Source organism: Branchiostoma belcheri, unplaced genomic scaffold (genome assembly GCF_001625305.1).
Source record: "Branchiostoma belcheri isolate BF01 breed outbred unplaced genomic scaffold, Haploidv18h27 scaffold11, whole genome shotgun sequence".
Classification (NCBI taxonomy): Eukaryota; Metazoa; Chordata; class Leptocardii; order Amphioxiformes; family Branchiostomatidae; genus Branchiostoma; species Branchiostoma belcheri.
The window spans coordinates 3587706-3610596 of NW_017802491.1; the positions used below are offsets into that span (position 1 = coordinate 3587706).

The 22891-nt window shown below is 44.4% G+C and overlaps 1 protein-coding gene across 1 annotated transcript; it reads left to right on the forward strand.

Moving 5' to 3' along the window:
- Positions 1-1648: 1648 nt before the first annotated feature.
- Positions 1649-18336, forward strand: LOC109484591. The gene is made up of 35 exons (XM_019787919.1): positions 1649-2469; positions 2641-3444; positions 3588-3688; positions 3836-3958; positions 4069-4180; positions 5011-5207; positions 5388-5591; positions 5776-5877; positions 6111-6393; positions 6618-6815; positions 7047-7257; positions 7417-7576; positions 7679-7825; positions 8035-8210; positions 8336-8471; positions 8687-8803; positions 9054-9216; positions 9585-9822; positions 9954-10098; positions 10381-10533; positions 10700-10827; positions 11073-11221; positions 11374-11517; positions 11672-11867; positions 12026-12168; positions 12320-12514; positions 12717-12874; positions 13286-13403; positions 13512-13697; positions 13888-13977; positions 14112-14264; positions 14543-14798; positions 15088-15257; positions 15686-17053; positions 17327-18336. Exons 1-35 carry the CDS (start codon positions 1767-1769, stop codon positions 17587-17589), a joined length of 8190 nt encoding a protein of 2729 aa, XP_019643478.1. The 5' UTR covers positions 1649-1766; the 3' UTR covers positions 17590-18336.
- Positions 18337-22891: the final 4555 nt, after the last annotated feature.

Here is a 22891-nt window from a genome sequence, read left to right on the forward strand (position 1 = left end):
AAACTAATCAATTTACAGATTCACCGGATACTACGTTTTTGGAACCCACCCTGGCTATCGTCAACACAATATCTACAGGTTATACATACGGCATGATGCTTACCGGGGGTATAGGTAATGTCACCATTGAGAACAGTGAATCACCCAGAAATACCTATGGTTTGCACATAGATCAATGGAATGGATATGTGTCAATTAGCCAATTCAAAACAGGACAAGCATCATCCAGTAGGGGGATTCGTCTGTCATCGATGAAAGGAACAGCCACACTGTTGGACATTGAGGCTTTGGCACACAGTTATGAAGCCATAAAATTTGACAGCAACACCGACGGCGCACGTTACTTTGTGAAAAATGTAACATTACGCAGTACTTCCAGCATAGGCATGGTCGTTAACATCCGAGGCAACAGCCAACTCCACTTGGACGATGTGCAGTTCCTGCAGAGTGGACGAGGCGGTGCTCGCATTACTGCTCAGACCAGTGGCGCACAGGAACCAGACGTGACTGTGATAAACAGTGCCTTCCGTGGGAACAAAAGATTCGCGTTCCACATTTCAGGAACAGCGTCAAATGTTGAAATCTCAAGAAACACATTTGAAAGAAATGTTTGCCCTCACGCGGGTGTGTTAGTGTTGAGTGCAGTAGCAGAGACACACAATATCAGTTCTAATACGTTCAACCAAAACAATGCACGACGCGCTATCCACTCCATCATATTGCAATGGTCGAACAATATTCGTGAGTCAGCGTCCGTGATCGATTATAATGTCTTCAATGACAATTTCTACTCCCACGAGGACACTGATGGAAACTTCCAACACGACAACAACATCAGGAACACATCCTGTACCCTCCAGTTTGACGGATATCGACGCGCCATCCGGTTCCATCGTAACGTGTTTGAAAACCCCTTGGTCAATCATCAGGTGTGCAGCAACATCCCGTCAGGAAGTGCGGAAGACTTCCTTGATGGACGATTTAATTGGTGGGGTACAACCATAGAAAATGATGTTAGGGACGCCATCTTTGACTTTGATGACCACAACAACCACGCTGGGGTGGCTTATCTACCATACCTCACCAGCAGTGACGTAACTATAAGCCCACCGACTGATCCGATAATAAGACCGGACATGCCATTACCGTTTCTTGGAGGACGACTGTACAGTGACCTTCGCCTGACCCGGGACAACAGTCCATACACTCTGACCTCGGATTTGACCATTCTACCAAACGTGACGCTGGCCATAGACCCAGGTGTTGAAATTCAGGCCTATCCGTGCGTGGGTCTGCTGAATCTGGGAACATTGGTGGCAAACGGAACGAAGCAGCAGCCGATATCCTTTGGTCCAAGTTTGACAACAACAACTCATATTTCTCAAGTTCAGTCTAGCTTGTTTAGACTAACCGAAGGGACATATCCATGGGAGGGGAAAATGGAAGTTCTCCATGAGGGAAGTTGGTGCAAAGCCTGCCCGAGTTATTTTAACACAGAGGAAATTGATATTCTCTGTCGTGAATTAGGATATGGCCCGTCTTTGGACATATCCAGTTATAGAATCACACTCAACGAAGAATCAGTAACTTCTGGTTACGTTGACTGCCAGGGAGACGAGGAAAAGCTGGTCCATTGTTACAGAGGCCAACCTGTCTTCACTCGACAAACATGCTCAAGTGGCCGTTTTGTTCGATGTTCACCAGTATCCACTCATTCAACGATCCTAGATACAACCTGTACGTCAAATGCATGGGGCGGGTTACGGATGGCAAGTGACGAATCGTTTGTTCTCAACCATGTCCAGATATCAGGAAGTGGGACTCTGCATTCCAAAACTGCATCGGGCCTGTCCATTGAAAAGAAGGGAGGACTAGTTTCTGACGTGTTAATCGAAAATTGTACCGGGTCAGGTCTAGAAATCTTCGGTCCCGGCTTCGAAACGTCTGTCATCAACTCTGAGATTCACCAATGCCAGGCTGATAATGGTATAGTCATCTACGGGTCTCAAGGCAATGTCTATGTCAGCAGAGCCAGGATCACAGACAATAGCTTTATCACGGGAAGTCTCTCCCTTTTTCCATGGGAAGCATACGTCGACAGAGAAAACTTTGCACACGTCATTGGACTATGTGACTCAGAGGAAGATCTGTTCCTAACAGCCGGAGCTTACTTCGTGTACGAGACAAAAAAGACCGGGAACAGCCAATGCGTGAAGCATATCCACGCGGGAACAGGAAAGGACATACATTTGCGAGTCATTACAGCACGGTTGAAACAGAGTTCATCCAAGTTACGTGTGTATTCCGACAGAAACCAACAACAATTAATTGGGGAAGTAAACTATCGGGATCATGACCGAAACAACATAGTTTTCCATTCGACCGAAGTAATCAGTGTCAGCGTCCAGCTGCAGTCTTCTAGAGACGACGAGGACGTGTACTTGGAAGTCCAGATCGAAAGTTCATCAGGTGAATATTGTAGCTGTTTTAATTCACATGTCTTCTACGTATCACGTCTCCAGATTTGCAAAAATATACTTTGAAGGGACAATATTTCTTGGTCGTTCACAGAAGTCATATGTACAACCATGCCACTGATGTTACTTATATCAACTTTTCATCTTTTTAATTTGTTTCCAGCTGCTGCTAGGCGCACGATTACAGACAGTGTATTCAGCAACAACAATGGCACAGTGGTAAACATCACCACCCAGAGTGAAGCAGAAGTAGCAATTTCGCGAATACGTCTTACGGCAAACACCCCTCGAAACGGCGAAGATTTACAAGCCATTATCTTCTTGAATGCCAGTGATATCCACTGTACGATCAAGAACAGCTACTTTTCTGACAACTCCATGAAAGGAGTCTTAGCCAAAAATTCGGGACGAAGCGAATTTGCTCTTGTTCACAACGCGTTTGACACCAACAATGGCCATGGATCCATCCACCTTACAAACGATGGCACAGGGGACTGCCAGGCTCATATTTCAGGAAACGACTTTGTATCTAACGATGCTTCGTCAGACTTCAGCGTCATGACACTGGTGGACACAACAGGAAGTGTCAAGAAAAACAGTTTTCAGCGCAACACCGCACTGTACATTGTGGACTGGCAAGTGGATGAAAATTTTCATCAAAGTCAAATACAGATCTTTACTCACAACCGCCTGGAGCACAACAGCGGACAGAGGCCGGGGTACAAGCACACTGTCGCCGTGTCGGGCCCGGACGTCCACCTCAATCAGAATGTCCTAAATAATCCTGCCAACGATGCAGAGCTCATCGCTTTGAACACTGGCTCACTCGCCAGCGTAGATGCCACAAACAATTGGTGGGGTTTTGATCAACCCACGGCAGTCGGAGAGAGAATCCGAGACAGGAGAGACCGACCAGAGCTTCCAGATGTCCTGTTCGAGCCGTTCCTTGAAGAGGATCCCGAGAAAGGTAACGAAATCATATCTACATATAAAATGTACACAATCATATCATATGCATACTAGGCTTGAAGCTGTTTTCAATGTGTATCCCAATTTTCTGTAGCGAATTGATGATAACTGTTCAATATCATGATGTTGTCTGTTTGTTAGGAGTCTGTCGCCATTCCTGGTTTCATGAGGAGCAGCTTGGATACTGCTATAAGTACAAGGGTGCAGCTCAGACATTGAACGACGCCTGGGACTCATGCAAGGTATCTTAAAATACTCACAAGGTCCTGGTTATTTAATGTTACAAGGATAACCTCCACATTCTATCTGCATCTGGAGTAAGTACAATATGGTATTTACCCATTCAAGTTGTGAGAGCACAATCATTATATCATGTTGTTTTCTTTCAGGAACAATACGCACAGGTAGTCATGAAGGCCTCCGATAAGGAGCTGCAGATGTTAAGTGCTGCGCTGAAGAATCAAGTAGACGATGCCAACTTCGCGCCAGAACCATTTTGGATGGATCAGGAGGTGAGCGAATGTATCGTTTGTAGAAGTGAATATTCACCTTGTATAACAGAATGGTGTTAGTCGTCCATGGTTGACGACAGACACTTCTTTGGCAATCTATTCTTTTCCAGCTCTCCAGCACAGAACAGGCATGCTGGGTGTATCGAGAAAATGCAGGTGTTGGTGATGACCTCGCGGCGCAGTGTGACTCCCTCTATCCGTACTTCTGCAAACTGCCTGCTGGTGAGTACACTGTAGATGCTTTATGACAACAATGGACAAGGTACAAGCTAATATGGACTCTTTAGCATTCGTAATATTGCTAGATATGACAGTAAAGGGATATCAATATGACATTTCTAGAGACTACAATGTGACCTGTTGTGGAAAAGCCATATTGTGCCCTCGACTATAAGGGCAGATTACAGTATCTCAACATGTTACCGCTTTCGCACAGGAGAGAGATTGCTGACATTATGCTTTTTGTGAAGTCCTTGGCCAATATGATTTACACATGCAGAACTATGTATCATTCTCCACTAGACTAACTAGGGGGTAGTAGGGCTCACATGCTGATTCCCAGTCGTTGCAAAACTTCCACATTTGCAATGTCGTACATCCCCCGACTAGTGGCCGAATGGAATAAACTAGAAACGCCAGTTAGGGCTTTGGGGGTTGCAGCGACAAGTCAGTCTGACATTTTGCAATTCAAACGGTGTCTTGTCCAGTCAGTAATCGGCAAGTTCCAGGACAACTTTGACACAGACAACATATGTACATGGTCTACGGCTTGCAGGTGTGGAACATGCATAGCGTTAAGACCGCGCTGACATTTATGTAGTATGATATTTGATTTATTACATGTCCATATTTTTGTATGTATATTTATGTATTGCTTTCATATTGTATTTAAATCCAATGCTGTTTTATACTGTTTTTATTGATGTAATTAGGGGAGGGAGCTGGTAAAGGTGACCCACCTGTTCTCCCTCCCCCTCCATGCATGTGCTGGTAAATTTTAATAAACAAATAAACAATTTGTCTCCATAATTACATTTTCCAATGCCTCCCAGTGCGCGGCTGCCCCAACGATTGTTCCCAGCACGGTGCCTGCCAGGTTACCGGGACAGGGGCTGTGGCGACCTGCTACTGTGACAGGGGCTGGGACGGGGCGGACTGCTCCCAGCCGAACTGCCAGGATCTAGACGATTGCGGTGAATTCGGCGTGTGTGTCGGGCCTAACGTCTGCAGGTGTAGGAACGGATGGCAGGTACGAAAACATGTCTAAACAAACAGTGCCAAAACGATTTCATAGCCTTCTAGTCGAAGGCAATTAGTTGAATGTTTCCTTGTTCATAATTTCACAGATGCATGAATAATCTTCGTTGCTTGAATATCATGAAGCAATGGCTCATGACATGTACCTGATGGCTAATTCCTTCCTCCGTAGGGTCGTGGATGTACAGTAAGTTTCTGCAGTAGGTTCAGCACGTGTAAGTCGTGTGTCCGGTCCGTGGGCTGTGGGTGGTGTGACCAGACTCAGTCATGTGAATCTGGCTTGTACGGCGGACCTGACGTCATCCCCTGTCCTACATGGTTCTACCACAACTGTTTCACTGTCGGCAACAAGGGGCTCTGCTCGGGCCACATAGAAGTATGTGAAACAAATTATATCTATGTTCATCTATGTGCTTGTCTATTTTTATTATCAGTATCTATTACATGACATGTTTCCAATTACAGATCCCAAGTCATAGTTATGGTGTTCAAATAGAAATTTCCCTAGGTATATCATTGAAAAGGGGTTCAACCAATGATCACATTCCTTTTACCCCCAGGTTGTTGACTGTGAATTTCGGCAGTGTAACTCGTCCTTGTCAACCACTACTGTTGAGTCCTGTCTGAGGTGCGAGGATGTAGAGGGATGCTTTAAGGACACGGTAGGTTGATTCAGTAACTCTAAAACTCTCTGAAAACTAAAAATGTACTCTCTACCTACTAGTATCCCAAATCATCTTGGTTTAAACTGTTCTTGATATGTGAAAATCCTGTCTTATTAACATGTACGTAAAATCACCCATAGTATAAATTTACAACTGCTGAACTAAATGTACTGCTGAATAAAAGGTGCGTCTTGACTGGTTAATAAAGTACATCTATAATTTGTTTCAAGGAGAACGGTTACTGTAAAGTCTGGGACCAGAGCCGATGTCCAAAGGGCTTTGTCTACCCTCTCTACAACGACACAACACGCATTGAGAAGATCCTGACCGCTCACAACGTGAAGTACGTCCCGTCAGACGGCGACCCTCTCTACCACTGCCGGGTCCGCTTCTCGTCCTGGGGCGCTACCCTGTTCATCCAGGAGGGAGAGCTGGACGTGCAGCTCGGCCAGGTGCTGTCCAGTCCTCAGGCGGGAGGCGTGCTGCACAAGGTCGAGCAGGTGGTGACTGAAGGTGCGTGGTATGGTGTGGCACATGTTCTGCACATTTACTTTAGCCTGAGTGTCAGCCTTGTTAGCTTTCGTCCGCTCCCCAAGATCCGCTGTTGGCGGGGAGCGGATCTTGAGGAGCGGACGAAAGCTAGTAAGGCTGACACTCAGGCTACATTTACTTACGGCTAGAGTATGGATGTCTCTATCTTCATCTTTTCACATTTCTGTTTCATCTGTTATCTCCAGGAGCCTACACCTTAGTCGCTGCGCATCCTGCTACCCTGGAGGACATGTTCAACTACGCGGACTTCAGCCAGAGGGTCCGGCTTGAGCCAGTCGTGGATTTCAGCAGCATAGAACAGGAACCGTCGCTTTCTGTCATAAAGAGCGTCATCCGAGGGAACGGAACGTTTCAAGGAGACAACACGCACGTCATAAACCCTGGTAAGCCGCCCCAAATTTACAAACTGACCATTCATCGAGGCTGACTGAAACAAACGCTTGAATGTACATGGTCATTGCTGTGGACTGAAACAGTGATTGCTTTGTCGACATGAACAAGTATAATCACATATCAAACAAAACATGACATTTTTGAGATGTGGACAAAGCTAACGTAATGGCTTAAATCACAGTTCACATTTAGCTTTGTTAACGTTTCTTATACCTCTTCAGATGTCCAGGTTTACAAATGTGTGGGACCCAGCGGCAGCCTGCGTCTGGTCTTCCGAGAGAGTGATCCTAACCTACCGGTCATCAACCCCGGGGATGTCATCGTGGGGAACCACAGTAACGGGATGCTGGAGTTCGTGACCAAGATTTCCAACACAGCCTTCGGTACCGTCATCCACACAAACCTGGCAGACTGCTCAGGAGGAATATACAGGTATAGCTAATTATAACCTACATAAGATTATCTTTTAAAGTATTCTTTTTCATATTCTTTTTCATTGTATCAGCTATCAGCTATGTATATAACTTACTGAAAACAATAGCATTCCTTAGATCCTTATAAGCTTACGTATTCATCCTTTCTTTTGAACAGTATTCAGGAGGAGTTTGACACCGTGCCCCCTCCCCTGTCGTGCTCGGGCGGCCCCACAGGTGAGACCGGGTTGCTGATTGCCGAGGCACGGGATCTCCTGCTGCAGCCGGGCAATACTAGTGTGGTGGTGGGCAGGAAAACCGGCAGGTTCGCCGCAAAGGTGCGCAGGCTATTTCTACTGTAGAGCTAGAGTTTTGTACTCGTATGTGCCACGGATTAATCAAATACTTACCCATACTGTTCAATCAATCCACTGTTCCAGGTTCTGTCTAAACGTGTGAACTCTGGGTTCATTGTCATGGAAGCGGAGCCCATAACGGCAGGCACCACAGAACTCCGAACAAGTCCAACAAGTGCCGGAAACAGTGCAATGAGATGGGACATAGCTGCTGAAGAAGTCGTCGTTATGGTAGGTAAAGAACAGAAAACAAAACAAAAAACAAAGATGTAATTTTCAAGGTGAACATGGGTGTCTCCTATCTGTTGTTTCTTCCTGCAGATATCAAATACACCTTATTTTCTAGCTTATGTCATTTTCCTAAAGTTGGATGTATCTTGTAATCTGCATTACAACATTTAAATCTATACCTTAATCGCATGTTTCCTAAACAATACTAGGGCAGATCCTTCCAACTCACAGCGAGCGTCAACGCCAGTTTCACCGCCGACATCGGCCTGTCTGACACCCTGTCTATGGTAGGGTACCGCAGGAGGACACTGGAGAAGGCTGAAGTCCAGTTTATTGGAGGGAATGTGGAGATAGAACTGGCAGGCGAAGCTGAAGCATTCCGAGGGTAAGTAGAATGCAGTTCATATCTTCCATTTTGTCACATGAATGAGCAGACATACTCTGTAAATAGATGAATGCAACGTTATAACAACGTGATATTGTAATTAGTTGCGTATTTCATTTATGTAGGTTCAGGTCTGCTTACCGTGATAGCCTATCGCTACAAACCAATAAAGAGAAGGTGCGAGCCTGTATCATGGACGACGTCTGCATCCCAGGAGAGAAGTGGGCATCAGTCTCCCTGGAATACGCTCTTGATGCATCAGTAAGACCTGTTCCTCTGTATATATATTATGTCACGTTCCTGATACGACATTTAACTTTCTATGAATTCAAACATTTGTCAATGTAGATGTTGCAGACCATCAAAGTGGCTCTATGAGCAACATGATAGTGGAATTAATTATCTAAAACATTGTACAAGTACTAGTACTGCATGTATCATGCCATGCATTAATTTGGGCATATTCTGAACTCTAGTCAGCTGGAACTGTGAAGATGTCCGGGACGGTGAGCAAACCAGACATCGACGCTTTCGCCGGATGGAGTCCACAAGATGGCAGCCAGTGGTTTCAGTTTGACCAGAATGAGGAGGCGGTTAGTTTATTATTTCATTGTTTGTAGTAAAGGAAATGGAATACTGAGATACATTGTTCTCCCTCGTTCAAGAACTCAAAACACAGCCTTTTTATGTTCAACGATGTATGTTTGCAAAGATATAGCTTCTGCCAATTCTGTTCAATAGTAGTATTCAATATGTGAATATTAGGATGACCCCTTCGGCTTGTAAATGGTATCTTTCGCATTTTGACCTGGTGTGTATTTGTCTTTAATATGTGCACGACAGTCTTCCTCAAGAATCTCCATAACATCGTACGAAGGTGGGGCGCAGGAAAGTGATGAGTTCGTTGTCATGGAGATGGTGGCCACGCCCACCTTTTACCTGGACCTGCCTGTACGGGACGAAACCGAGGCAGACACGGCTACAGCAGGACTTCAGCAGCTGTTTGGTAGGTGATGTTATTTGCCACAAATGCACATCAGGTACCCCAGCTGCCGCCTAAAAAGCATTTCGAGAAGACGAGATATCAAACCCGTGAATACCACTGCAGTCTGGAAGAAAGCCGCTAGAATACCCATATTCGACTTTGACCTTTGTAGTCCCAACGCCAACCTACCTACTAAATATCATGAAGATACATCTCCATACCTCCAGTTACAACAACTTACAAGATATCGCGATCATCACGCAAACTACACATATCAATTTGGACAAAATATTTATACAAATACACACAACAAAACTTCAGCTATGCTGGGGAGCTTTCGAGACATATCAAGTTAATTATATAATTGAATTATCATGATTCATCAACAGGTAATGAGAATGAAGACGTATTTCCTTACCGCATGACGGCGTCTGTTGAGGCGAAGGCTCTGTTGAGGACGTCCACAGAGACATGCTCACAGGCATGTCCACATGCCGACCGACCACAACGGGTGGGGGTGACGTCACAGTTAGACTACCTGAAGGGACGGTTTGAGGTGGATCTTTTCACTGTGGTCCACTCGGAAGAAAAGGAATGGAGGGACGGAACGTGGATGGACTCAGACCTGTAAGTTGTCAAAATACTGTGCTCAGTGTCAAATAAGATAGACGAATACCTGTAGCTGCATTACTTGTGCGTTCTGGTATGACAATGGTCTATTTGGTTCAAGCGAATATCGTGTTCTATTGTGTCACCAGGTATTGTGCAGCCCAGACCACTGACATCAACACCTGTGCAAAAGTTTGTCACTGTCCCGGCGGAGAGGCTTCCTTATCACATCCTGCCGACACCAGCGTCTGCCAATGCCCCTGTACCTGCCCAGATGGAACCGTCAGTTTCACGGTAAAGCTTAACTCTTCAATCTATGCGTCTATCACCTACTCTGTACATCATGCAGCGCAGTAGCTGAACACAGTACATTTAGTTTAGAAACTATTGTATCTTGAAGTTTGCAAATTTTAGATAGAAGTCTCTTGGTTGATAGTCTAATTTATCAACGCAGCAACACCCTTTATACACTACCCGGTTTTCTCGCCTTAGATTTTCTAGCTTAAACAGAAATGCGAGGCATCAACTACTGAATTGCAATGTGCATATCGTCACATGCTGTTATGTGTTGTACAGCATCCGGACGGCCCAGGTGGATGTAACTGTGAGCGGTGTCCGGATGGGTCTATGAAGGTTCCGGATCCGGAATCAGGCCGGCTCCGCTGCCCGTGTCTGTGTGCCGACAACAGTACCAGGGAGATGGTACCGGGCGGTAATGGGGAATGTGACGTAAGCACTGTTCATCATCGCAATACTAGTAGATTGCTGCTTATAGCACTGCAAATTATCACCATATGAATGAATGAGAAGTGTAAAAAAGCGCATGGCTGAAGTGTTTTGGATATAGTGGATTCACGTTGAGTTGATTGTAACTCAGACCTACTCTGTGCTTCAGTGTTCCTGTGAATGTGCGGACGGCAGCAGTGACGTCATCGCGGCAGATGGCAGGTGCCCCTGCAGCTGCAGCTGTAGGAACTGTCAGGAGTCCGTCCTGGGTCCGGACGGCTGTCTGTGTTCAGACAGGTCAGGACTCTTACATGTGGTCCAGTCATAAGAGATGGTTACTGAATCAGATGTAGGAATGTTATATAAAAACAGTATTTAGGACTTTTACAAGAGAATTTTCAGGAGTAAACTTGGGTGAACGATTAGAATTTTGAAGCTTGATCGAAAAACCAACAAATTTTAATTATATTTTTTTCAAAATTTGTCTTCAAACAATGGCATTTTTTTCTGGTTTTCCTAACTCTAATTTATGCCCCGCGTAGCTGCCCTGACTGTGAGAATGGAGAAGAGCCTGTGTGGGTGGGCTGTAGCTGTAAGTGTCCACAGAAGACTGAGTGCGGGGCTCCGCCTACATGTGTGGTGGGCAGGATGGGCGTGGACTGTAGGCAGCCTGACTGTAGACCTTGTCAAGGTACGATTATAACTTTGAGGTCAAACTTATAGTATGGAAATCTTCTCTAAAAATGGGACAAGGATGAGACACTACTGCTGTTGACATTCATCAAAATCGCATCCCTAACAATATAACACCATTAATTGGTTGTTTTATCTTTCTCTTTTAAGACTGCAGTGGTAACGGCCGGTGCATGTCATCGGCTGACAGCTGTCAATCATCCTGTGTGTGTCACGCTCAGTGGTTTGGGGACTGTTGTGAGCTGAGGATGCCGAGACCAGTAGGAGGAGATCCACATCTTGAGACTCTCGATGGTATGGATCAGTCCATACTTTTCACCTGAGACTCTCCTTCCTCTGATAATATAATATAATTTACATTCAATTTCATAAAATACAAGGATATGTTTAGTTTTGAATTTTCATACATGTGATCGATGGGGGTATCATGCCAAATTATTTTTCCCAGGTTTTCCATTTGACTATCACGGCATCGGAGAGTTCTGGGATTGCCAAAGTCCAGAAAACGACTTCGGCGTGCAGACCCGCATGTTCGCGTACAGCGGCGCCTCTCTGATCGGGGCTGCTGCCGTGAAGACCGGACACAGCGTCGTGACCATAACAACACCGGAACACGCGACTGAGAACGACCTGCCGAATTTAAGGTACATTCCAGTCTCCAAAAAGTTTTAAATTTAGTACTTTGTACCAACATGTAGAATGCTGATTACTGAGCAGGACGAGAAACTTGGTTCTACAGTAGATAGGTTTTTGACGTTCTGGTAATATTAAATTTCTTCACCTTTTGTTTCTTATGACCCAGGATTGACGGCAGTCTCCAGCCCGTCAGCTCGGGACAGAAGTACGTTCTGAACAACGGCACGGTCCATCTTCTGGTGGAGATCCCGAGAACCAGAGGGTCTCAGTCCGGAGAGGTGGTACTGTTTTCATTCACCTTTGAATCAGGTAAGGTCATGTAACTATAGCTTTGCAATCTCTAAACTTAAAGAAGGCATGGCTACATATTTAGTTTGTGTCAATGTGTTCGATTCTATGATCATAGGCCCAGAACACGGTACATGTCATTTCTGATTTGTTTCTACTTCTAATTGTCCAGGAGCATCTGTCGCCTTTGACATCCGGTTCTCCCCCAGTATGGGTCGTCAGTACCTGAACATCATCTTCAGCCCGACTGCAGCCTTTAAGGAGAAGACGCAGGGACTGTGTGGATACATGGATGGTGTCAAGGACAACGACTTCAGGGGACCGGACGGAACCTTGCAGGGGGATGCGCTGTCATTCGCTGAGTCATGTATACTAAACTCCTGATACTTTTTCTCTTTTCCCCTATATCTCACACTTTCTGTCATTGTACATATACTTTGCATCTTCAGTGCGTAGATAACAACATTGCATCATGGGATATAAAGATGTTATTGTAAGTAGTATTTGACAAAGCTGCATGACATCTACCTTTATCATATTCGAAAAAAAAACCCCAAATGTCCACACAGGGCGCATAATCACCACGCACGGCGGTTCTGGCCTGCTGGGTTCCTGGTCCTGGGACTCTTCCAACTTCCACATCGATGACGTCATGGATGGAGCATATACCGACCCAAATCACAAACCAACATTAGGTTTGGCCGGACTCACACCGGAGCAACGAAAGGTGAGACTTTTAGAGCTCCATTCTGAGGAATAGAAAAATTCCCTATCCTTGTGTAGTCGTAACTAACAACGATTTCCTTCATCTTTCCCAATACGAGATTTTTGGTGGCTTAATCTAAGGGGTTAAGGTAGCACGTCGGCAGAACGTACTGCACCTGCGCAAACCCGTAATGTATTGTACATAGCACTTTGGTAGAATGTCTCATATAAGGTTGTATTCGCTCATATAAGGTTAGCATTTCGACAGTAGTTTCCAAATGTTGTGTCGGAAAGAATACCCTCTGCAACAGGCAAAATTCTGATGCAACGTTGACCAAAAACCCAACGAAAAACGCAAAAATACGGGGTTCTGCGCAGGCGCAGTACGTTCTGCCGACGTGCTGGTTAAGGTGATGTATTTGTTCCCCCACAGGTGGCAGAAGAGACATGCGCACAGCTCGGCCTGTCAGGTGTCCTTCTGGAAGAATGCATTTTTGATGTCGCCATTACAAACGACAGGACCTTCTCACAACAGGAAGTCTTCAAACTCGGTACGTAGACTAGTGGTTCTCATTACATATATATCACTGGAATCCTAAGTGCTGTCTCTTAATTGTTTAATATTGAAGCAACGGCGCAATGGTTGTTATTTGTTACAGGGTGTCCTTCCCAGTGCTCCGGTAGAGGGCGCTGCGTGAACAGCACTTGTGAGTGCATGCCGGGCTGGTCAGGTCCGGACTGTGACGTAGGCAACTGCACGGACTGTTCCGAAGAACACGGGAAGTGCGTCCTCGGGTTCTGCCAGTGCGAGCCGGGATGGGAGGGAACAAGCTGCTCCCAACGCGGTAAGTAAGAAGATTTTCCGTCAAATACCGTAATCATCATAATTTGAACATATTTCGTAAAACTCTAATGATTTTGAAAACTGATTATCAATAAGAAGAAAATAAGAAAACGACTAGTATAACTTTGTTATTTGTGGTACTTAATTAGCTTACTCCAACTAACTAATTTTTCTCCCTCCATGTTTGGTAGCAACTTGCCATGCAGTTAACAACTGTACCGATGAGCAGCATGGATCCTGTGTGAAAACAAACGTATGTGCGTGCGTCCCCGGATATATAGGTAATTGCATTCCTAATATATACATGTCTTAGAGTCTTAATGATATACTATTTCAAAATTTGTAAACATGACAAGGGATCATCAGCCATTCTGAACCGAAACATTCTTGACAGGTTATGAAATGATATTTCCAGGATCGGACTGCAGCCAGGTCCCCACCTGTTACAAGACTGATAACTGCACCTCCCGTGGCGTCTGTGTGGATCACGACACGTGTCTGTGTGAGGAGGACTATACAGGCGACAAATGTGACAAGTTCTCCTGCAAGAACCTCGACAACTGCACAGGTAACAAACAAAACTAGCACTTTGATGGGAGCAATTCGTCATACAGCAAAACAGTAAGAGAAATTTGTTACGGCCGTATGCTACTAGAATAATTCAATTCCATGAAATGCTGATGTAAAATGTGTTAAGGACCTACTATATAAATGTCCTAACCATTGGCATGTACCCGACGTAGTAGAGCCTTTACGTACTGCCTGATGCAGATGAAGTCTCCTGATGCAAAGTTAAAGTAACTGATCAATAGACTCTAGTTAAGTTGCTTTATTGCTGTTATAAAGGACATGGGCTGTGCGTGGACATTGACGTGTGCGCCTGTGACTGGGGCTGGGCCGGGAGCTCGTGCGCCTTGCCTGACTGCCCGTTGGTCAACCACTGCTCCCGCCAGGGAGACTGCATCGCGCCCAACCTGTGCCGCTGTTACCCGGGGTATGACGGGAAGGACTGCAGTCTCGTACAGACCTGTCCTGAGCTGAACAACTGCAGCGGGAACGGGATTTGTGTGAAGAACGAGTCTTCAGGGGCACATGTGTGCAGGTACTTGTCTCTCTTGCCCAATCTGAACATTTCCCCCCGTAGTAATGACGGGAGTCAACAAGAGAAGAGTTCTGACACAACTCACTTTTTGAATAGATAACATTATAGACATCAGGCCTGCTTTGGTAGAATTCTAGTGAGGAGGTGTAATGGTGATGTTAAAATGAGCCAGAAATCAATCAGTAGAAATACATTGTATAAGTTTGTATTGAAATTGACTGCTATATTATATGAGAAAGAAGGATAAAGTGAACAATTTGATCGTTTTTTTCTTTACCCTAAAACTCAGGTGCTTCAAGGGTTATGACGAGGATGATTGCAGCAGACCTGACTGCTCCGGCCGGAACGACTGTTCAGGTCACGGCGTGTGTGTGGAGCCTCTGCTGTGTGAGTGTGACCAGGGGTACGGCGGCGTCAACTGTAGCGACTTCTCCTGCCAGAAAAACAACTACTGCTCAGGTAAGAATGCCTTGTTGATTGGGGAAGTAAGGCTACTGTGTTATGTAAAAATGAATCAAGTTACTGAAACCCCATGATAAACGCGTTTCGAAAGCTGCCCTATGTAGTAGTAGTAGTAGTAGTAGTAAGCCTTTATTTAAACTCGAAAGCTTGTTCGGTTACAAATGACCGCTTTTCAACAAGGTCGAGGGTGAGGGCGGGGTCACGGATTACAAACCAAACCAAAATATAATACAAAATCAAAACAAAGTGCAAATCTATAATTAGATATAAATCTAAACCTTAGTCGTAGCATTCCGACATATATAATTGGTCTTAAACGATAAAGTTAGATTTCAGTGCTGTATTAAAACGTATGCGTCATATGACTCATATCTGTGCAATTATGAGATCTTTAACGTGCTGTGGTTTACGTCTGTCTGTTTCAGGGCACGGAGAGTGCACTGACTATGACGTCTGCACCTGTCACACGTCATGGTCGGGAGAGGCGTGCACCATCCCAGACTGCACTGCGGTCAGCAACTGTTCCAGCCGGGGAACGTGTCTCGCACCCGACACCTGCGTCTGCTACCCTGGGTACGAGGGAGACGGGTGTGAGATGGAAAGCCCGCCAAATATCCACCGTCCCAACTTTACCCAAGACATCTACAGGATCCACGTCGTGGAGAATACTCCAGTTGGAACGGTAGTGGCGACAGTGCGAGCGGCTGACAACGACACCGGCGTAAACGGCGAGGTGAAGTACAGAGCGGTTGAGCTCACCAACACTACAGCACTGACCTTGGTCCCCGGGACAGCAGACATTGCCACAACAATGGAGCTAGACTTTGAAGCCATCGGAGTCAAAGAGTTCGAGTTGATCGTTGAAGCCATAGACGGGGGCGCGCCGACACTAACCGGAACGGCTACGGTTGTCATGACGGTTACAGACGACAATGACAACATCCCTGCGCTGAGCATAGCTGAAGAGTCCGAAGTACATGTTGTGTTGAGCGCTCCTATTGGACACGAAGTCATCACCATCAACGCAAGCGACCATGACGCGTCTGCATCGTTCTCTAACGTGACATTTAGTCTTGCGTCAGCGAATGATTTCTTCGTCATTGACGAAAGGAACGGACGCATACAAGTACAACGTGCCTTGGAGATAGGCACGTATCCACTAGAGGTTGTGGCGAGTGATGGCGGATACCCAGCTAAATCGCGAAGAGCGACAGTTCGAGCCGTTGTTACACAGATAAGCGCCAACACTCCTCCTGTCTGCCAGCCACAAGACGGCCCCGCACATCTCTATGCAGGCTTCAGCAAACCCGGCGACGTCATTACGACTGTGTCAGCACTGGACCGCGACACTGGAACAGCTGGCCATCTCCAGTACAGCATCAGTGATAGGAAGGGTAACCTGTCAAGCGAGTTTCAGGTGAATCCTAGCACAGGTGACCTTTACTTGACAACCTCACTGAACGATTCTTCCATCAACATGTCCTTCGTGTCGCTGACCGTGCGAGCTGCGGACCTTGGCTCACCGCCATTGGACTGCGACCTCCGGGTGAACGTTGTCATCACGAACGACCCATCGCCTCCAATCAACGTCACGTTCCCGCCAGAATGGTTCCCCACAGAGACGACAGTCGTTCCCCATACAGACGACAGTCTGCTTACAACAACCCTCCAGGGTCTTAATGCAACCGTCCAAGGTCTTAATGCAACCGTCCAAGGCCTCAATACAACAGCCCAAGATCAGGCAGGCACTACCATTGAGACAACTGAAGAAGTAACTGCATCTACCACAATTGGTAAGCTTATTTAGGAATACTCATGTCTGTGTACACCTTCTTAGTACATGTGGCATGTTATCATTTTTGCTTCTCAGTTTTCCTTGTATTATCATAGGCAAAAACTTGTATTGTTTTGTTTCAAATACCATCGAATACTAAGTTTACGGATACTACTCCCTGGTGTGCTGACTGTCTGAACACATTCGTCGTCAACAATCAACATATGTTCCATAGTTGCGACGTATTTTTCTGTTCTGTTGTGGAAATAACCAAGCGAATCTACGTTTGTAGGAGCAATACCAGCCCAGCTGAGCTGGTACCAGCGGCCGGAGTACATCGGCGCCATAGCGGGAGGTGTCGCGGCTGTGGCACTTCTGACGGCTGTTCTCGTCTACGTCATCAAGCGTAGGAAGACTAAAGTCGTACCGGAGGAGGAAGAAGAAGAACCCCGGGCGGAAACACCAGATCTTGAGGAACGCCTAAATCCGCCCCAAGCTTGGGTTTACAGGAACCGTGTCTTCCGGTCATACCCCGCCGAACCAGTCTTGACATAATCAAGTGTTTTTGTCGAATGTCAAGTGGGATGTTAAGGCTTTTTTTTGCTTGGTCAGTTTTTCTTTTAGCATTTCGTGTTTTATGTAGCTATGTGAAGTAGAATAACGGCGCTCCGCGCAGGAGCTTGAAGTGTGTACTCAAAGCATCTTAAACTTGCAAATCAAATCAAATGTACTCGTAGCTGTTAGTGAATTTCATTACACTTTATCTTCTTTGTAATTATTTCTTTTATATCATATGTATGATCATTTAAGTACATCATACGTGCTTTGTTGGTGAGAAAGGACCTCAATATTAGCTTATCCTAAATGTAAATGAATGAAGATAAAAAAATTCAACAGAATTTATCCGTGGTTAGAATTATAAGACTTTCATACTGTATAATTCTGTAAGGGCATTCCTGAACTCGAGTAGAGAGTGTTGCAATGATGGTACATGTATGCCGATCAGGAGGCAAAAGTGCTTAGGTGGTAAAGGGAGGGACAAAATCGCAAAATGGCTGGCAGAATTTCAACGGAATGGTCTTATCATCAGTTCTCGGGGTCTCCGTTGTGCTGACTGTAAACACGTGTTTGTTTGGTGTTATCACACGTGCGGTTACACTAATGTCACACGTCTCAGCTTCTAAAATTCTCCTGATTAAATTGTATGGAAATTATGTTTTGATTGATGAATAGCTATATGATATCATTAAGAATGTCTATGAAATGTTTTTATATTCTAAAGCGCTTTAACTGCTTTAATGTCCGACAAGGACACAATTGATTCTCAGTCATGTATTCTTTACTTTGGAAATTAAAAGCTACTTACTTTTACATCTCTCGCTATGTGTGTCTTCAATGAGTGTTTGTAACTTCAAATGCTAATGCCCAGTAAAAAGGAGCATATCAATGTCAGATTCCAATTTTGAAGAAAAGAGCTCAAACACATTAGTTTACATAAATAAGCGCCTTTGTAAAGTATACAAATTCCTCAATTTTATCGCCACAGATGCTTGGTACTTACTGAGGTTAAATTATACACAAATCTCAAAGATAATTTCTGGCCTCGACCAGAATGAATGTATGTTTGTACCTTGGTTGTCAGGAATACCGACACAATTGTGCTGATATACAATAGACGGTAAACAAACATACCTTGTTTGTATGTCTAGCAACGTCGTTACCTATGGTATGTTGGATACAGTTATTTTCAAATCAGGTGTTGACAAGCCACCCAGCATCTCACGTTAATTAACATCAGTACAAAGGTGAGAATCGTAATGGCGCTTTTTGTGTGCAAACACCGATTGTGCATAGCGATAAAACTAACCTTAAGCGGGGTGCTTGTTGTAAATTTTGCGCTAAGCAATATCTTTTGCGCGGAAAAATAGCACAATAAAGCACTCAGGTTAGTTAGTTTCTTTTTACAACGCAGGATCTTTAAGAATTGTACAGTGTAGGCTGGTTTCCAAACATATACACAAAGTAAAAACAAATAATTGATTTGTTTTGGCCCGACTACTAGTATTTAAACCACGCCAGCCGTACACCTCCGACTCAGAACAATGAAGTTCGGGATGAAGTGCGGAGTCCACCTGCTGGTGGCTCTGGTCTGCCTGGCGGCGGCGCAAAATATCCAATACGTGTATGTCTACGTCACTCAGGTTGGAGGATCTTACTACCGCAACCATACCTTTCCTCTATCTGGGAGTCCGTACATCGCCACCCATGAGATCATTGTGGGAGAAGATGCGACGCTCACTATAGAGGCTGGTGTTGAAATCTTGTTCGACGAGGGAGTCGGCATGACCGTCGTCGGACAACTTCGTGCCATCGGATCCGCCGACAAACGCATCGTTTTAAACCGGAAAGAAAACCCACCAGACGATCCGATCCAAAACATCACCCGGGACCCAAACGTGCGATTGGTGGGACCGACTGTGAACCAGGGCCGTCTAGAGATCCGCCATGACGGACTGTGGGGGTCTGTGTGTCATAATGGAGGCTGGAGGGTTTCTGAAGCAAAGGTAACTTTTCATTAAGGAAACCATATATTGTCTGAGAACGTACTTTAAAATCTGCACGGATTACATCTCCACATGGGCAACCATTCCTTTCATGTTGTTCAATTTTCAGACCAACTTCATTATTGACACCTGTGGTTTTTAAAGTCTGTTTCCGGGCTGATGGTGACAATGTTTGTTGGACAGCGCATATTGATAACTAAGTAGAAATATTGCGTAATATAATATAATATGGGTCATTCCTTACTATGGAGAATTAGAATGTTGGTAAATCGCAAATTGATCAACATTATTGCGCCCCCAAATCATGGCTCTAAATACTGGTGAGATTTGGACAATGCTTTTAGAAAGAAAGTTGGTCGTCTGTAATGTATATCGTGTCGTACAGTAATTGCTCAGTGAAAAGAATTTCATGTTAATAACATTGTCTAATCTAGATTTTTGATATCAAATGCCACCTGGCAGGTGGCATGCCGACACCTGGGATTCGCCACAGGAACTGTACGCTATCAGAACGGGGACGGCAAGGGTAGAGTGAGCATGAGCGACCTCTCGTGTTTTGGGAACGAGCAGAATCTGTACGAGTGCACCTACAGACAACTGGGAACAGCTCCGAACTGTGGTGAGTACCTGCGCCTGCTGCACATTCTCTTGTGACCTAGATGAGAGTATATTTTCTGAACCTCTCTCGATCATGAACGCGCTGATGGGAGTCCAAAGTACTGCTTAGTAAACAGTTTCATGCGATGCGTACGTGTCAAAGATTTGAAATTTTAGCAGACTATGGCTCCTAACCAAAATACTTCTGCGATTGAATGATTGTTTTCACGTTTCCTAGTCGTCGACAAATATATGAAAAAAAATCGGGAAGTTTGGGTAATATATGTAGCCAATCTTAAACGATGTTCGGCTAAAAATGTGGCTCTTAGAAACCCCGGAAATAATCGTCTTTCCGAGCGAAATCTAAAAAAATCACCCATTTTATGTAAAAATCAATATCAAAAGTTTGTAAAGACTATTGTTTTATTTTATTTTAACGAAATTTTCCCTTCCATGCTATTTTGTTTATTTTCAAATGGTTTACGGTTAGCCAAAAGTTTGCGAATTGCAACCCGATACTTTGTGGAACGCGCCTAGCAACGGGAAAGAACATACTGGTAACCGACCACCGTGTTTATTTACAAGTACAACATGGTCCCTTGCTATTTTATTTGCTAATTTGTCAATACAAGACGGAAGTAAACAAAATAACGAAAATGCGTGTATAAGAAACAAACTTAATTCAAGGTCTTGTTTGTTATACAAATGTGCAATTTTGTCTTCGGTCAACACATTAGTACTTTAAATAGGTCAACCTCTAGATAAAAACTTCGGAAGGTCTTGTTGCGTTCTCTTTGAGAATTGGGTAATAAATTATTGCGATTGTCCAAACTGGTCACTAGTTGTACCCGCCATGGGTCAATCGGTCCTGTGGCCAAAATATTTTGATCTACCATGGAAATAGATTGCTTGGCAACTTGTTTCGAGGAAGTGCTGGGTTCAGCTAGAGTGACAGACTTATCTTGATGCCATCACTCTGTGGCTAGCGACCGTTAGTAAAACATTTCAAAGTTTACATGTATTGCTTGATTGTTATGGCATTTGTATCTGTATCAACCACCATGGTGCCATTGTTGAGTCAACGGCTAGCTTGGAATTATCACCTCAATTGGAGTAGGTTATCTGGGGCATAGGTTATTGCGACTGTCCAAACTCGTCACAATCAGTCGTCAACTGATCCTAGATCCTGACTGTGGTCAAAATACTTCGATCCACTATGAACGTTAAACTGTAATTTCCAACACAAAATTGGCCTCATCAAAGTATTCGACTGTCCAACTCCAGTCTTTGTCAAGTACATGGTAACTTATACTAGGTTCAGTGGCTGGCAAAACACACAAAAGTTTACAAGCAGTGCTTGCTTGCTGTGGATGTGTCTGTGCAAATGCTTACACTAAGATCATTACCTCCATTGAATTAGAGGCATTGCGTCTAAGTGCGGTTTGTGGATAAGAAAGAAAAATTGAGAAAATTAGTTTTTTGTTGCCTCGTAAAATCGTGGCGACGGCACGCGTTTCCTGATTCTTTGTTGTAAACGTGATCTTTGTCGTGACTTTGCCCAGCTAGAGAAGATGTCAATCACAATATAGGGAAGTAACGAAAAAGTCTTAATATCATTGGGCCCTTGTTAGTTATGCAAATGTTCAATTTTGTTTTCGGTCAATACATTGGTACTTTGAATAGGTCAATCTCTAGATAAAAACTTCGGAAGGTTATCTCTGAAATTTGAGTCATCAACTATATAGCGACTCTCCAAACTGGTCAAAATTTTACCCAATATGTGTCAATTGGTCCTGTGGTCAAAATATGATTTGACCTGCCATGGAAATAAATGCGTGGCAACTTGTGTCCAGTGTGACGGTCTTATCGTAATGGCACCACTTCGCGGCTAGTCATAAATTATTGCGTCAACTAATCCTGACTGTGGCCAAAATATTTTGATCTACCATGGAAATAGATTGCTTGGCAACTTGTTTCGAGGAAGTGCTGGGTTCAGCTAGAGTGACAGACTTATCTTGATGCCATCACTCTGTGGCTAGAGACCGTTAGCAAAACATTTCAAAGTTTACATGTATTGCTTGATTGTTATGGCATTTGTATCTGTATTAACTTCCATGGAGCCATTGTTGAGTCAACGGCTAGCTTGGAATTATCACCTCAATTGAAATGGGGATCATAGGTTATTGCGATTGTCCAAACTCGTCACAATCAGTATTGTACCCGATATGCCTCAACTGATCCTGACTGTTCTCAAAACTTTTGATCTCCTATGAAAATATATTATTTGGCAACTTATTGTGAAGCAAATTTAAACTGTAATTTCCAAGACAAGAAGTTGGACTCAACCAAATTTTCGACTGTCCAACTTCAGTCTTTGTCAAGTACTTTGTAACTTGTACTAGGTTCAGTCGCTGGCAAAACACTAAAAAGTTTACAAGCAGTGCTTGCTTGTTATGCATGTGTGTCTGCGCAATTTCGTACTGAAATCATTACCTCCACTGAACTAGAGGTAGCACATCTTTGTGTGGTTCGTGTATGACAAAGAAAAATTGAGAAAATTGGTTGTTTGTCTGGTAGAATCGTGACGACGCGATTCCCTATTCTTTGTTGTGGTCATGACTTTGCCCAGCTACAGACGATGTCAATCTCAACATTTTTAGATGGGAAAGTAACGAAAAAATCTTAGGCCCTTGTTT

Coding starts and splice junctions, on each gene's coding strand:
- LOC109484591 (XM_019787919.1), top strand. CDS start 1,767: ATGGCAAGTGACGAATCGTTTGTTCTCAACCATGTCCAGATATCAGGA. Junction 5,878..6,110: donor AGGGATGCTTTAAGGACACG/GTAGGTTGATTC, acceptor ATTTGTTTCAAG/GAGAACGGTTACTGTAAAGT. Junction 6,394..6,617: donor CGAGCAGGTGGTGACTGAAG/GTGCGTGGTATG, acceptor TGTTATCTCCAG/GAGCCTACACCTTAGTCGCT.